Here is a 16404-nt window from a genome sequence, read left to right on the forward strand (position 1 = left end):
TGTTCCATCATGATGATGATCCCAAACACACTGCTAATACAGTAAAAGCAAAGACAGAAAAAGACACTGGAACAGTCAGACTCACAGTCAGCTTTTTTGTTTAGACCCAGTATGTATCCATGTATGTCTACACATGTTTCAGTACATTGTTGGCTCTAGACTTTTGCACAGTACCGTAAAAGAAACCTAAGAAACAGAGCATTTCTCTTCACGTCACGCTGTTCTCCAACGACCATGAACGCACCAACGCTGTTGGTCACTCTACATATATCTACCTTGATATTGTTTATTAGATTCATGTCACACCGTGTAGCCTGCAATTAAATCTTACAGTGACCCGGCGCTCTAACAGGAAGTCTTTCATGCAACTCCTGTGACAAACACACAGAAGCACGTTAGGAGGCAGCTAATTTATTCAACTACTCTCTGGATAGCTTCCACAGTTCATGTATACTCAGACACTTATTACACATTCAAGCAAGGGGGTGGAGTTTCTAAACTACCCCCTCCCACCCAGGAGCTACAGCTCACATTATACACTCACTGCTGATTGGTTAACCCAGTTTGGGTCCAATCAGGGCCCTGATTACAATCACGTTCATTAGATTCCAGCCCATCACTGGGCCACACAGATTGATAAAGGCAATAAACTAGGATCTCATCTGAAATATTATTTAACATTTAAAAAAGGACACTGACAATATTCAGTTCAGAAGCGATCAAGATGCCCTAACAGAGAAATTCGTTGTACCAGCCGGCACCCTGGAAATGTCTTTCACTGAGTGGTGCATCTTTAACATCATCCACCCCACCCACCCCCTCTCCCCACACTAGCCTGCGCTCTTTACAGTAGTTCCCAAGTCACATGATCTATGCAAAATAAAGGGCTCTTGCATTACAATTTCTGATTGGGTTGTTCTTTTCTGACAAAATATGAAAATCTATAGAAAAAAATCTTCATCATTCAATAAAAGGTAGAGATATCAAAAAAAGAAAAGGGGAAAAAAAGCTGGCTCTCCATCATCTTTCAGCTCGGAGGCCAAATTCCAAGGAGAAGAAATTGCACTTGAGCAGCTCAATGGGTCTTTGAGGGCTTTTGCCACCTCAGCAGCAGGGCGACGTTTCATTTCTTGCGGGCATGCTTGTATTTGTCCACGTAGGCCTTCACCAGGTTGGCCACCTTACCAGAGTTCACCTCCCCACTCTTGCTGTGACACACCTGAAGTGGAAGAAAAGCCAAACACATAAATTCAGGAAATACTGATCCCTAAATGTAACAGTCTGTATGTGGTTGTTTTAAAAAGCAGCGGGCTTTTATTTGGCCTTCACAAAACCAAAAATACCTAATGTTAGCAGCAACTGTTGGCAAATACACTCAATAATGATAACAATAATAATAATAAGCTAGCTGCTCTCAGAGTTTGTGTGAACATTACACCTGGTTACCACACAGCTAGGTGTCTGTATTCAATATAATTTAAAGGCCGTGTATTGGGCTCTGATTGCATTAAAAATGCAGATGACAGTAAAAGAAATCTGAGGGTTTACCTTCTCTACTGCCTTGCGCACAATCTCCTTGTACTCCTCCTTTGTAATCTCCTTCTTTTGGTAAAATGGTTTGATGGCTGTCTTCACTTCATTTATAGCTTTCTCTTGGATCTGTTGTTTCTGCAACAGTAAGAGGAACTTGGATTATCCAAAAGACAACAAACAGAAAAGGGCAGAGAAGAAAAAAAACTTTACTGAATGACCTTTGATGGAGTGACAGATCAGTTACCTTTTCTTTTTTGGAGCTGTCAGCCTGGGCCTTGTTATGCTGGCCGGGCTGAGTTGTAGAGGATGGCAGCGCCTGGCTTGGTGCCGGCTGGCCTTGTGTCACTGCTACAACCCCAGCTTTGGTTGGGGTTGGAAGCAATGCTGGTTTCACAAAACTCACCTTGGTATTGGCCATCTAAAGCAAAATGGAAAAATCACAGAGAGAATTATGGGAAGAACTGCTTGGAGACAGTTATTGTGCCCATTTATAAAATAAATAAATAAAAACATTAGACATTCAGGAATTGGAAACTAATCCTGCCCAAGACTACCATACCTGTGCAGCGTGGCCGTCTGGCTGAACCGCTGCCGTCTGGCTGCCTTGCTGCATTGGTGGAGGTGGTGGAGGAGGAGGTGGGAGGCCCTGAGCACCCACAGCGGGCACCTGCAGCAGCGGCACAGCAGGGTGGAGATGCATGGGGACCTGAGGAGGCATGGCATAGGGTGCTGCAGGCTGCAAGCTGACCGGCAGGGCTCCTCGTGGGGCCTGCATGGGGTAGTGATGAATAACATTAAGCTGCGGAGGATGAGGTGGAATCACGTTCATCAGAGGCACCGGAGCATTACCGGGGACTGCCTGGAGAGGAGGATCGCTTTTTGGAGGATCTGGAGAACAAGGACCACAAATAATAATGAAAAAATGTGAGGGGACAGTGAATGTGAGAGGCTAAATAAAACTCTGTCTGTGCTTATTCACGTAGGTTTATATAAAAAAGTGCAGGACAGGATTCGCAGAAGGCAGAATGAAAAGAGCCGCCTTATATCAAAAATAGATGCTGTGAGACTTTCAAAGGAATAAATTAACTTCAAAGAAATCACAGTTTCCTCTAAATCAAATAGAGTGCAGATACCTGGGGGTAATTTCTAGTTGTTCTCTCCTCACACATGAACTAAAATTATCTTCTTCTCGTTGGCTCAAAGAGAATATTCAACACATACCACCATAATGTATAGCATGCTTCTTTACTTTTCAACTCTGCAGTGCAGACAACACAGTGATGCCTGATTTTTTGGAGGTGTATCGACAAAATAAAGAGGTCTCACCTGCTGCAGCTGGTGGCTGCTGCTCTTCCTCCTGCCGGCTCCACGTGCCCGGGCCTCTCTCCCTTTTTGAGTAATAGTCTTGAACATCTGCAGGCAGTGTCCTCCTGACAGCCCAGCTGGATGCAGAGGACCAGCCTGAGCGGTCAACCATAGGCTCGCCTGGCTCAGGCTCTTTCCTGCGCCCGCCGCCTCGGTTTTCATTGAAGCGGCTGTATGCGTCGTTCCCTGAATTGTTGCCTGTACCTGAGAAGTTGTTCCTCGACTGCCAGCGGCTGTCAGACATTTCTTCCTGTTGGTTGTAAAAGTTGCGGTTGCCACCACCACGTCCTCCGCCCCGGCCACGATCAAACCCTCCAGGGCCCCCTCGACTTCGTTGTTCTCCTCTGTTCCCACCACTTCCACGATGGTCTTCCCAGCGTGAGCTGCTGCTGTACCCGAAGTCCCGGTTCCTTCCATCAGCATCTCCTCGAATCTTTTCTGTAACCCAATCGGGATTGTCTGAGCTCTGGCGATCAGGAGAACTTTCTGCAGGAACACCATTTTCAAAGTGGCCAGCGCTGCCATGATACCTCCGTCCTTCACTGCCAGACCCACCACCGGCTCCAGATCTCCAGCTTCTACGCTCCTTCCTCTGAGGAGACTGCTCTCTAGATGTCGACCATTCAGGGCTGGGCCCTCGTCTGTGTGATCTTGTTCTAGATCGAGATCTAGACCGGGACCTTGACCGGGATCTTGAGCGGGACCGTCGCCTCCTTCTGTCCCGACTACGATCTCTCCTAGAATAGTCTCTGTCTCCATCCCGGTCCCTGTCTCTTTCTCTGCTGCGAGCCCGTGAAGAGCGCCTCGGGGAAGGGCTGCTGTCACGTTCTCTAGACCGTGAACATCTGCATGTTTCTCTCTTTGAGTCCCTCTTAGGTGACCACGTGGAAGTTGGAGAGTGGAAGCGAGATCGCCGCTGCTTGCCATTCTTCCTCTCTTGGCTCCTGTCTCTCTCCCTTTTGTCCTTGGCGCCTTCATCTTTGGTGACGTGGCTTTCAGAAGTTGTAGGAGGTGGTTCTACAGGAGCAGGGGAAGCAGTCTCACTCGGAGGTTCCAAAACAGGGCTGTTCCCTTGCTCGCTCGTGGGTGAACTGCAGTCCATGGGGACAACACTTGTGTCATCCTTGGATCCTTCCACAGAGTTGTCGACTCCCGAATGCTCTATTGATGCCAGCATTTCTGCCTCAATGACCTCTGAAGCTTTCGCTTCTTGGTCAGCTACATTTTCCTCTCGAGCAGAGGGAGAACCAGGTTGTGGTAAACTCCCACATGATTCAGCCTTCACTTTCTTTGAAGATTCTTCATTGTTGGCATCTTCTGACACTGCACAAATGTCCATTTCATCATCCTGCTCGTCACACTGTGGAGACACTACATCTTCCAGAGCATTCTGGGTGGAGGAGTGGGATGGGGATGGCGAAGTCCTTTCCTCTGGATGCTTTTCTCCAGAGGAAACTGGACTGGCCTGCTCTTCCTTCTCTTTTTTGCTCTCGACTCCTTCAGAGCACAAACCAGGGCTGCTAACAGCTGATCCTGAGGGACATGAGATGTCACTCTCACCTTCGTCGGCTTTCTCTTCTTGCTCGTGTTCATCACTTTGTTCCTGAGCTTCCTCACTCTCCTGTCCCACATCATTCATAGCTCCTCCGGCTCCCTGCTCATCAGAGGAATTGAAACCATCCTGTTCCTCATTGAGACCATCTTCAGCGTCAGACTGCTGCTGTTCTGAGTGACTTCCATCCTGCTCCTGTTCAGTTTTATCTTCCTCTTCTTCCTCCTCTTCCTCCTCCCTGTTTTGACTCACGTCATTTTCCTCCTCCTGTGATGCTTCCTGTGCCTCTACCTGTGCTTCCTCCTGCGCTTCCTCACATGCCTCTTCCACTGCGTCCTCCTGTGCTTCCTCCTCGCTAGCTGCTGGACTGTTAACAACTTCCGGAGAGCTTTTTTTTCTCGTTGTAGCTTTCCGTTTGCCGCTAGCCTTTCGGTTTGTCACTCGTTTCCCTTTCCTCTTGGCCGGCACCTGAGAAGCCTTGCCAGGCCTTGTGGACTGGCTAGCAGATGAGTCGGAGTCTGACAAACTGGACTGTGGAGGTGTTGAAGGGTCAGATGCAGGAGTCTCTTCTTGAGTTTTGCTGCTGTTGCGTCCTGATCGTCTCGACGGTAGAGACTCTGTCTCTTTGGTGGGGGCTTTGGAGGTTGAAGCTCGGCCACCTCTCTTCTCTCCTCCTTTGGGACACGTGATGGCGCAGACAACACCCTGAAACACTACACGGGAGAGAGACTGGTTATAGAAGCCTGTGATTCACTATTATTTTGGTCCAGTGTTTCCTATGAACAGCAGCTGCCGTTTGAATACAGTCATTTGATTTTACTTCTTATTGATATCTAGTTCAAGACTTTAATGGTTCTTCTGCATTTCATCCATCCACACAGTCACTACAGTCACCTAGAGACCGTACAACATTAAACAGAAAACCCCAACAAACAGACAATCCCCTATGAGGATTGTCTGGTTGGCGTAATAAGCATATGCTTCAGCCAATACCTTTAGATTAGCCTTGTCTCGTGCTTTCTTGCTTTGTGGTAATCTTTATTCTGTATTCACTGAGATATTTGAATGCTAATCAATAAATCAAAATATCAAAATGAGAAAGAACTTGGCAACAGTGAAAAACTCCCTTTTAACACAAAGTGTTTGAACTTTGTAGCAAACATTAAATGTGGGGGCAGAGCAGGTTATCCACTAAAGTCAGTGGTTCAAAAAAACTGAAATCCATATTGCCATCACTGTGTGACAGTGTAGGCAGTATTTGCATAAACATTTAACAGAAAAGAATAAAGCTCTGTATCATGTGTACGAATGGAACGCTATCAAAGTACTAGTCTAACTAAACGAGACATGTTCACCATGATCATAGAAAAAAAGTCAACTGTGTCGGATGTGTCTCACCAAAGTTGCTCGGGGTGAACGGTGAGCTGGAGGTAAATGGAAATGAGCCAAATCCAAATGGAAACGTGTTGTGATTCCAACTGGTTCCATGGAAACTCTGCCTGTAAAACCAACAAACAGCTAGAGGTCAGATTTTATCTCAGTGCGTTCTTCATTCCTACTTTTGCACAATTTTAAAGTCCCAAAAACCCAAAGAAGAACTCATTCTAATGTTCTGTTTGAATGGACACCAATCAATGTTACCAAAACAAACTTTTCAAGAATTTACCAAATGAAATATTTCAGTGTGCAGTTTTAAAGCTCCTGTGTTTTATACTCAGGACAATTACCGTAATTGTCGGGCTATAAGCCGCTACTTTTTGCACAAGCTTTGAACCCTGCGGCTTTTAGTCAGGTGCGGCTTTTCTATGGATTGTCCATGATTTTTGTCATATCGTAAGACGATTTGTTTTGTTTGTTCCGCTGTTGTACGGCACTACGTTGCCTGGCGGATGGGCATGTGATCAGACACACAGTGGTATGTTGGTCACATGTCCATCCGCCAGGCAACATAGTGCCGTACAAGTAGCGCGAAAAACAAACTTCAAAGTAGCGCTACGTGTTCAGCGGGAGGCGTGGATGACGAGCGGCAATAAACTTGCGAAAAGCAAGTTATGCTCAACTCCACCGGTGGAATCTGACAGCGTGGAAAAGTGTGAAAACATCCATGATCACCAACGGATTTCGAAGGGCTGGACTGCTGCATGATGGAGAGGAGGACACCGCCACGGCCCTTCTGAGGGTGTTCGACTCTGACACTGACAACGAGGATTTGTTTGGTTTTGAAAGTGACAACGAAGGAAAGAAGCTGAGAGTGGATGACGAAGCCATCCTGAGCCTGTTCATTTCCGACACTGGAGAAGAGGACTTTGGTGGTTTTAGTGCGCAGGAAGAAGAGAAAGATGGTGGTGAATGACTGACTTTTCTTCTTGTTAAAGCCGTGTCGCTGCACCTGAGCCTAAAAGGTAGTCCGAATCTATTTTTCTGGTGTGCTGTAGGTTATTGTTATGTACTACATTTGTTACTCATTTATGAAGCACAGTACATGTTTCGTACTTGTAATTACTGCTACTTGTACAGTAGCCGCTACCGCTACCTAAAAAGTTATGTAAATATGTACCCATAACTTGTTTTTCAAAATATTAATAAAAGGGGTGTGTCTCCAAACAGCCATCTCTTTCCTGACAATTCGCTTTGTGCATATTCTCTTACATATGATAAGTCAACATTGAAACACCTGCGGCTTTTAGTCAGGTGCGGCTAATGTATGTACAAAACAGGATTTTCCCCTGATTTTAGCTTGTGTGGCTAATATTAAGGTGCGCTTTGTAGTCCGGGAAATACGGTACTTGTGTGCGCTGTTCTATAGTCCTGACTGACAGACTAAACCACGAGTGTCAAACTGAGGCTGTGGATAGGATCTAATGAAAGATGTTGTCAGTTTGTGAAAACGGTCACAGCAGTGGGAATTTTATTACCTTGAGGTGCCATTAGCAGGGATGGGAGCAGCAGGAGAGAGCCAGGGACAGTGCTGCACCTGGGGCTTGCACTGCTTGAGTCCAGTGTCATATGGTATATCTTCTGCCAGCCACTCAGGATCTGCACTGAAGGACAGTGAAAGCAGGGTAAGAGTTACAAAAGTGCTTTCTACACAGCACTAATTTGAATTTCAAATGTAAATGTAAAGTTAAAGTCCAAAATAAATGGTTCCCAGGTACCCAAAATATCTCATGTTCAGAAGCAGATTTACCCATCTGACCTGCCGTCCTGCTTCTGAACATGAGATATTTTGGTTTCTACAGTTAAAGTTAGGTCTAAACTGTAATCTGTCAATTATTTGATGTTACCTATTCTTAGAAGAAGCAGACTTTATATCTATAAAAAGGTCTATACTTACAGATAATTTTACAAGTTAAATCCCTGACTTTTTAAGTGCTCCTCAATACCACTTTATGATGCAGTGATGACCAAGATCACCATGGAAACACAAATGTAAAAACATCTGTCTAATTTTCATGTAATATACTGATGATAGTTCAAAAATAAAAGCAAGAAGCTAAAGTATGTGGTTAAATTTAACAACATTTTTCCAACTTGTTTATCAGTGTGAAAAGAAAAAAAAAAATCACTGGCGCTCCAAACGATATCCGAACTGAAACCTCTTCCACACGCATTGTGGGGAGTTTCAGAAACGCTTTCAGGCACCAGTTTTAACCACCACAAGTTGTGGTTTTCTTCAGGAGTGTCATTAAACTTGCACCTTTCCATATCCAAACACCAACTTTTTCTGGCATGTCTGCCTGAAGTCAAATTTGAGTGAATTGAAGGTCAGCACATTACAAAATCAATGTTTATTCATCTTAGTTTCCCTGATGTTTCCACCTTCAGTTGCTCTATCCCCAGTGGGTTGAAAACCACGGGAATAAAACAGTTCCACTGACGGAGTTGGTAAGGATGTTTTCTTTATCGTTTTCAGGGTTTCCATCTATACACTGCAGCCTCAGGAGACCCTCTGCCAGCATCGAGAATTTTGTAAGTTTTTTATTTTTTCTATTTTTAAAGACATGAGCTAAAACTGTTAAGCTACAATGTATCAGTCTACTCTTACAGTTAATCCTGCTTACACATAAAAAGTCAACCTTTGGTTGTTTAGGTGACATGTTAATAGTGCACAGTTAGCACAATAATTCATCACTGCACGTGAATGAAGTTGTCCAGAGCTGTCCTATCAATAAAGCCTTACTGACATAGAATGTGAAACATAGTCTGGCCTGTTTCTAAAACAGCAAGACGTTAATGCATGCAATATGTCAAAGAGGCACTGTGTGCTGGAGTTTTGTGCAGTGACTCCACTAATAACTTTTAATGTTAATGTGTTTAATACCATAAAACTTTTTAAAGATCCACCTACTATGTTTAGAATTCAACCCAATTTTTTGACTGAGCGCACTTTAAACATGATCGCTGTAAGGACCTTTTATAAAAATCCTGACAAAGAGTACAAACTATAAAAAAAAAACTACTAACATATTATTTCATTAAATCAGTGTCACTTACACGTCCTGTGCTGACGTAACTAATGAAACACAGGGAGGAGGTGACCACGTACAGCAGTCTGTTCCTCTCACCTGAAGAGAGAAATGCAAAGAATCAACAGTGACATCAAACCTAACAGTGAAACATGCGAGTGGGACAGATAAAAAAAAAAAACAAAGCAGTTACCTTTTTTCTGCTCAGTGAGGAGGGATCCTCATCGTTACCTATAAACACATTTAAAGATGTGAGATTGCTGACACAATGCGAGAAAAGGCTAGCCACATTTCTGGGGCAGAAGCGCTCTAAACATACATTTCCTCACAAGTCCTTTTGTTTTAGCGCCTGCAGTCCTCTCCACCTTTTGCCGTCTCAACCTTCTTGTGGGCTTGCTTCTGAAAAGATAACCATTTTATCAGTTCTTGGTTGCACTCACAGTCAAATGGCAAGGGCCGGCCTAAGAGGCGACCCAGTAATGTTAAGAAAGAAACAGTCTAACACTCACTTGAGACAGACTTTTTGTTCAGGGTTTCTACAGCAGCAGTTCTCAGCATCACTTTGAGACAGTCGCTTCCTCAGAGGGACCTTTGAGGATAGAAGTATGTTTATTTATTTATTTATTTTTTAAGTACATATAAAGACAAAAGTCATGTGAGGCTGTGTGGTGGCTTGACAGCTGGCCTACATGTGACTTGGAAACAAAACTAATTTTGACTGCTGGCTATACCTTCTAGGTCAATCTCAGGCTACCCCAAAACCACTTCCACCAAAAATTTTTTCAGCTGTTAAAATTCTTCTTAAATACACATCAAATAAACTGACATCACGGGAAAATAACGCTCCGTATTTCTCGTTAACAGGAGGCAGCGGGTGTCTCAGCTTTACAGCACAGGAAATTTCAACAAAGCTTAAAACAACAGCAGTAAACAAAGAAAACAGCACATTGACCTGCACACAGCCGAGAATCCTGTCCCATCTGTAAACATGACTGAAAGGTCTTCTATCCACGGGGCAGGAAGGAGCCATCTGCAGCTTCAAATTAAAGCAAACAAAACATCATTAGTACACTAATACGAATGAAAGGCATGCATGCTTAAAGGCTTACGGGCTTTTCCAGTCTGACATGAGGGAAATCACTAGATGCTATTTTTGGCATGAGTACTGGGACAAGAATATCATTGCTAACACCTTTGAACTTTTCCCTCTGTACTCAAGGCTTTTTACTGCCAAGTTTAAAGAGAATAAATATAACTAAAATCATCAGACCTTCCCCAACTTCCCTGGTTTCCTCCAACAGCATGTGGACCGGGGCCCAGTGTCAAAGGTGAGCAACACTAGCTAAATGTAGCTCAAAAATCCACTAATCACTAATGTCAACAAACACCCAGCACAACAAAAACTTGTTATAAGGAGCTTCAGGTAACATTTTGCCTGCAACAACTTTAGTGAGGGAGTAAACTAAGGTTAGCCTGCTAGCTGTTACGCTGATATGTGTCTTTGCTAGCAGGTAACGTTAGCCAACATTAACAAACAGAAAGCCAGTTTTAGCACATCAAACCGGGCTTTGATGGCATTGGTTGCTTTCTCACATCCCAAGTCACCTTTGTTGTCAATGCACTAATACTCATTAAAATATCATTCTGGATCTAAGACAGAATATAGTGATTAATTCACAGACAGACCAGATATATAATTGTTCACTACACATGACATGACCTAAAATCACTTCCACTTAGATAACGCTAATATAGTAGTGGCACTGAGTGTCACCTCTGCCCATGTGAGGAGGCATCTGAGGCAGAAGACATGGCAGCAGCTATCAGGCATGGCGAGTTCGCCTCCAGCCAGGACGCCCAGGCAGATAGGACACCTCTCCGCCTCCTCGCCGTCTGCCCCATCAGGCGGGCCCTGGCCGCCTGTATACGCCGCAGAGGACACACACAAGTATGAAAAATATTTACTTACACCAATCAGTCTTAAAAAAAATAGAGTCTGCTATGTTTATGCAACATGCAGCTAAACGAAGGTTAAAATTTCTCACCGCTTCCAGCTCCAATCATGTCTGGCCCCTGGCTGTCGTGATCCCCACTACAACAGAGGGAAGGTGACAGAAATGAAGAGTTGCTGATAGGAAAGAAAGGGGCACAGCTTATGACATCATCAGGTTAGATACTGCAAGATACTGAATGTAGCATGTAACAAAACAATCTCTTTTTTTCCCCCTCAGAAGGTTAATGGTAGATAAACAGCCTTAGTTATCAGTTATCAGTTTACTATGAAGCGTCTTTGTTAAAGATTTGCATTTTTATCAAATCCTCTGAACAAACCTGTCAGACACTTCCTACTAGCAGGTCCCTTGAATTTTGACAAATAAATAGTAAAAAATACAAATGAACTGCAGAGAAAAACTCCCACCTGGCTCTAAACAATATAAGACAAGATTGAGGTAAACCTCTTTCTTATTTTAGAAATAAGCAATGATGTCCAAGCTCAGTTTTCTCTGGGAATCAACTGTGCACATCAAACCTGGTTCATGCTGCAGAATAGAGACATGCAGGTATATTTACGTTTTAGGATGATTACATTATGCTGGATCAACATCCTGCACATGGCTTTGCGCAATACAATTAAAGGATACTGTCCTTTCTGGAAGAGGTACATTCACTTTTAAATGCACATTTATTCAGTCTTACACAAAAACAAAATCTGTCAATGCAACATCAGCTTGGTGGAAATACAGCAAGTCTACCCATGAGTCATCAAACTGCCACTTTCACACAACACATATTCTGCAGAATAAGCAACACTAAAGTAGAAATCTTTATGACAAGTTTCAACCTGAGCTTGTGTGATTTACACTGCCATCACATTTTTACAAAGTTCTGTATATATTTTTAGGGCCCATTAGCTGGTTCCAGGACTGAGAGAGAGAGAGAGAGAGAGAGAGAGAGAGAGAGAGAGAGAGAGAGAGAGAGAGAATGCTTTAACACTGTCCTATTTTACAGAGGGAAGAAAAAAAAAAAACAAGGACTAAAAGCGTTCCAGTCCCGCACACAAAGCAACGCGCTTTATAATGAGACTGACAAGAACCAACAACAACCACGATTTTCAGTGGCTCATTTGAGGTTGGCATCTTTCATGGCTCTGCATCGATCCGTGTCTGAGAACGGTGCCTCCAAATGTTTGCATGCAGAGTTTGCATGTTATCACACAACAAAAACATTTCTTTGTGTCTTCACAGCAAATTTGTGAATGAACACTGTGTTCAAGAGAGTTAACAAGACTGAAAAGCTCGGTCAATGGCTCTTTCCCTCTCACTCTCTCATCATATTATCACAGGTTTACCACTTAACACAAAGCTTTGACTTAGCTGGATTCAATTCAGTTAACATCGTCATTGCTTCTCATGTATCAGCTCAACTCTTCGTGCATGAGCAGGTGTGCTAAATCGCTAAATCAGCAATCAATAGATACTAAAACACGAATAAACGCAGCCTGGCCAGAGAAACTCCTATCTGACAAAAAATACTGGAACCATTTAAGGGCTGTACCTTTAATATTTAATCAAAACAGACGGCAGAAAAAGGAGAATCAAGCATGACCATCAAAAAACAGCATAAGTGAATAAGGAATCTTAATGCTAAGCATAAGTATAAAGCATAAAGCAGTCCAGAATGAAACATGCCTGCGGAGGCAGATGTTGCCTTGCAGATCAAAGAATGATTCACCGTCTATTCCTCTCAGTAAAGAAAACAGTTTGTTGATCTAACACAGAGGGATCCGTACTTTGTATGAGCAGATCCCAAAGCCAAGGTGTATTTATAAGGAGTGGAAGTTAAATGCATCCCACTAATAACTGTAGAGACTGAGTGAATGGTGACACTTTCTGTGAACTTTTGAGTTGTTTTTTTTACTGAGACGATCAAAACTTGTTTGACTGTCTTATTGATTAAAACTTTGAGTTTGAGAGAGTTGATTCTCTCAAATAATAGCACAAGTAGTTTTTTTAAGAGTACAGTTAGAGTACTGGATTGGATTGGAAGCAGTAAAGTAGGAGAAGTAAAGTTGCTAAAGTCTTAACAATACAATCAAGACGTGACTGAAGTGCTGACTTTCAGCTTGAGTTCAAGGGGTTTAGCAGAAGTACTGGATTAACTGTTCAGGAATTACAACCATTTTTATACATAGTCCTAATACTTCCCAGATACTCTATCAGGCTTTTACTGTAGCCACCTTCAGCTGCTGTGTGTTTGTGGGTCTCTCTGCCTTCAGTTTTGTCATCAGTAACTGTTGCGTTAAGGTGATTAAATGAAATTGAAGAATATCCCATTTCTTTGTCTTGACAAACTCTTGGGTTGCTTTTGCAGTATGCTTTGGGTCATTATCCATTTGCACTGTGAAGCACTGCCTCATCAGTTTTACAGCATTTGACGCAATCTGAGCAGAGCGTACAGCTCTGTACACTCACAACTCCTCCTGCCACTTCTATCAGCAGTCACACCATCAATAAACAGTAGTGACCCCGTTTCTCGGCTGCTCTCGACTTGGCTACAGATTATGAAGTTATCTTGCACTTTATTGGGGCCACAATCTACCCCAGATTTTATCTCCTTTATTTCTTTTGAAATAACAAAGCGATAAGCCTCACATGCCAATGAAACTGCTTGTCAGTCACTAAAATAATTCCTAAACAGAGAATACAATACTTTCGCTGAAATCCCTGAATAAATAATTTATCAGAAGAAAAATGGCCACTGTGCAATATGACCTAATCACAGATAATACACCCCTCTACTGCTGTAATAGAACTAAAAAGAAAAAAAGGTGGAGTACCATTAAAGAACTGAATATCTATTGCAAAAAGATTGTAGCTTAGTCACACCTGTCAAGTGGAAAAAACTACTTTTGCAATTCACATCTATTTTTAAATAAGATGTGTATTAAAGCAATAATCTATCTAACAATGTAAAATCGGAAATTCTAATAAGTGTTGTAAGAACTAACCAATCAAAACTCAGTCAATAACAATATGATACCCAAAAATGCAATAACAACATATCGGTGGGACTGTCAAAAGCTAAATGTGTTTTATCAGTTGTGACATGGTACAGATTTGTATTTCTCGTAAGTTTCATTGTTACCGTTCTAGTGAGAAAGGCCTCGTGCCAAAAAGTGATTTCTGTTTTTATGTGTAATGTCTTTTCTTATATTAGTAAAAAAGACTGTAGTCATCAGGGTTCATGGAGGGATAATATATCACTTAAAATATGTTTATACAACTATTATGTTATATTTGTTGCAATTTCTGCTGCCCTCTTGGTCAGATCACTCTTATAAAAATACATTTTTTAATGTAAATAAGACTGTTTAGGTGAATGAAGGATGTATAAAACCCACTTTCAAAAAAAATAACTGCAGCTTCTACCTTGTGACAGGAATGTTGTTTGTGGCTCAAAATGACTTGGTATCATTCATGACATAGGGTTTGACAGGTTTCACAAATTACAGGACAAGTCAGTGACAACTGTCTGAATACAAGCAATCTTTCTTTCTTTTTCTTTTTTCTTTTTTTTTTTGGGGGGGGGGGGCCGGCAAATACCGGAAATCACTTTTTTGCCACAACAGGGGTGAGAGAGTGAAAGGTTCATTAAAGGCCCCACAGACACAATTAAAGCAACAAGGAATCCCCCCCCCTTTTTTTTTTTTTTAAATTACTCCATAATATTCATCTGTGTTGTGCTCATTTGGTCTGATATCTTGGCGTGGTAGATGTATTTTTGGAACTGATGAGGGAATTTTCACTACTTTACTATTACAAACCTACTACTGTTAGTTACAATCACCACTATAGATTGTGTTGCACTCAGACCAAGAAGTGAAAGTGAAATGGTTTAGATTTGATTTATTCCGGCATGCTTGGTTGGGTAACAGTTGCCTAAAACCAATACAAACAGGTACAGACAAGATTTTTGACCAAGTCCATGTTATAGCGTCTATCAGTTGAAGGAATGTTTGTAGCCTTCAGGCTTCAATGTCCTGAACGCACACTTGAGTGTAACTAACAGCCTGAGTCACTGTGAACAAACCCAACTCCGCCAGGCCACCACACTTCTGAGAGTCTCCCATAACTGACCCCGAATCAGTCTGGAAATTCCTATCCTCCAAATATGAACACTTCTAATTTGTTTAGCTGAAGCCCCTGCAACGGACTAAGAACACAGCCGCATTACTGAACAATTCAAACAAACGAAGTCAACACAGGCCATTTCAAGTGTTTCCACTCGGAACACCGGTTAACTGCGAAGCCCGAAGGCAGCTTGAAAGTCAGTCTTTTAAATGTAAATGCTAACTTAGTTTAAAAGTCGTACTGCATCAGTAAAAGGTGGGGTATTCGAAAAGCTTGTTGCGTGTTTTTGCCAGTACGGCCTGGCTGCTGGAGACACAAAATTAGCTCCAACTTGTTCAACCAGTGCCAACACGACGGCCACAACACGGTTGTTGTTGGTTAGCTAGCGAGCTATGCTAGCTAAAAACACAGCTAAATTTGGAGCTAGCAGACTGTTAGCACGGCAGTAAATAAGGCTAACTACCGTTTAATATCAGCCACGATGATTGTACTGAAGGTCACAAGTTAGCTAGCGAGTTTAGCTGAGAGCTAACTAGCGGCTTTGAACAACAGCACCTGCTTACGTTGCTTTTAGCCTCCTAGCAGCTAGCTCCGCTTAGCTAACGTCAGGTGTCGTTACTCACCGTTTGAGCGCAGCTGCGGCTGGTTTGCGCCTAGTAAACGGCTTTTTAGCGTGCAAACTCCTGCTAGGGAATGCTGACCAGTCACACAATCTGGGAATTGTTTTGGACTAAAGAGCGAGTGTAGCTTTCCGAAAGTCCCAGCCACATGTCTTGCAGTCGGGCTGCGAGTTGGTGCCGTTGGCGCCCCCTATGGGAACCGCCGAATATTACAAAGCGACTACCTTCTATCTGGCATTTATTTACATGGAAAGAGAAGCAGCAACAGGTGGATGAGAAAGCAGACTTTTTTCAGCATTCACTTACGCTTTCTTTGAAGTTATAGGGATTTTCGCCTATATTGCCGATTTATCTCATTAATCCAATAACTCCAAATGATTAAGCCAAATAAATCAGTACACAATTATAATAACACTCTTACTATAATTTAAAACGTGAATAAATACATATGAAACTTACATACAATCAAGCACACATGATAAGTCATGATGCAGTAAACAGAGAGCTGAAGTTTAGTGTGTGGTGGAGTTAGTCCAAAGTCCCAGGTCCTATCAAAGATACATTTTATACTGACTCTGTCCAGTCTGATGAAAACAACATAATAGCAGTGTACAGATGTCTGTTTTTACACAGTAGTCTATTTCTCTGCCCGCCTACTTTAGAAAAACACACATCTACACAAACCATTGCTTACTCGCTTAATGTTACCTGAGGCAGAGCATGTGCTAGTAGTAAAA

The 16404-nt window shown here is 42.6% G+C and overlaps 1 protein-coding gene across 3 annotated transcripts; it reads right to left on the reverse strand.

The window, feature by feature from the left end:
* Positions 1–395: 395 nt before the first annotated feature.
* On the reverse strand, positions 396–15852 carry scaf11 (SR-related CTD-associated factor 11). Of its 3 annotated transcripts, none has more exons than XM_084910314.1 (15): positions 15671–15852; positions 10962–11008; positions 10691–10836; positions 9869–9946; positions 9426–9505; positions 9236–9315; positions 9110–9147; positions 8945–9015; positions 7366–7491; positions 5849–5949; positions 2860–5163; positions 2093–2421; positions 1778–1951; positions 1549–1668; positions 396–1219 (listed from the first exon to the last, which is right to left on the reverse strand). In XM_084910314.1, exons 2-15 carry the CDS (start codon positions 10978–10980, stop codon positions 1124–1126), a joined length of 3762 nt encoding a protein of 1253 aa, XP_084766440.1. In that variant the 5' UTR covers positions 10981–11008; positions 15671–15852; the 3' UTR covers positions 396–1123. The 3 variants fall into 3 exon arrangements, with proteins under 3 accessions (XP_084766440.1, XP_084766439.1, XP_084766441.1); XM_084910313.1 differs by having other exon boundaries at positions 9869–9952; XM_084910315.1 differs by lacking the exons at positions 396–1219; positions 1549–1668 and having other exon boundaries at positions 2093–2302; positions 2383–2421; positions 9869–9952.
* Between the last annotated feature and the right edge of the window lie 552 nt (positions 15853–16404).

This window comes from Perissodus microlepis, chromosome 17 (genome assembly GCF_051167445.1).
Source record: "Perissodus microlepis isolate ML-2025 ecotype Zambia chromosome 17, ASM5116744v1, whole genome shotgun sequence".
Classification (NCBI taxonomy): domain Eukaryota; kingdom Metazoa; phylum Chordata; class Actinopteri; order Cichliformes; family Cichlidae; genus Perissodus; species Perissodus microlepis.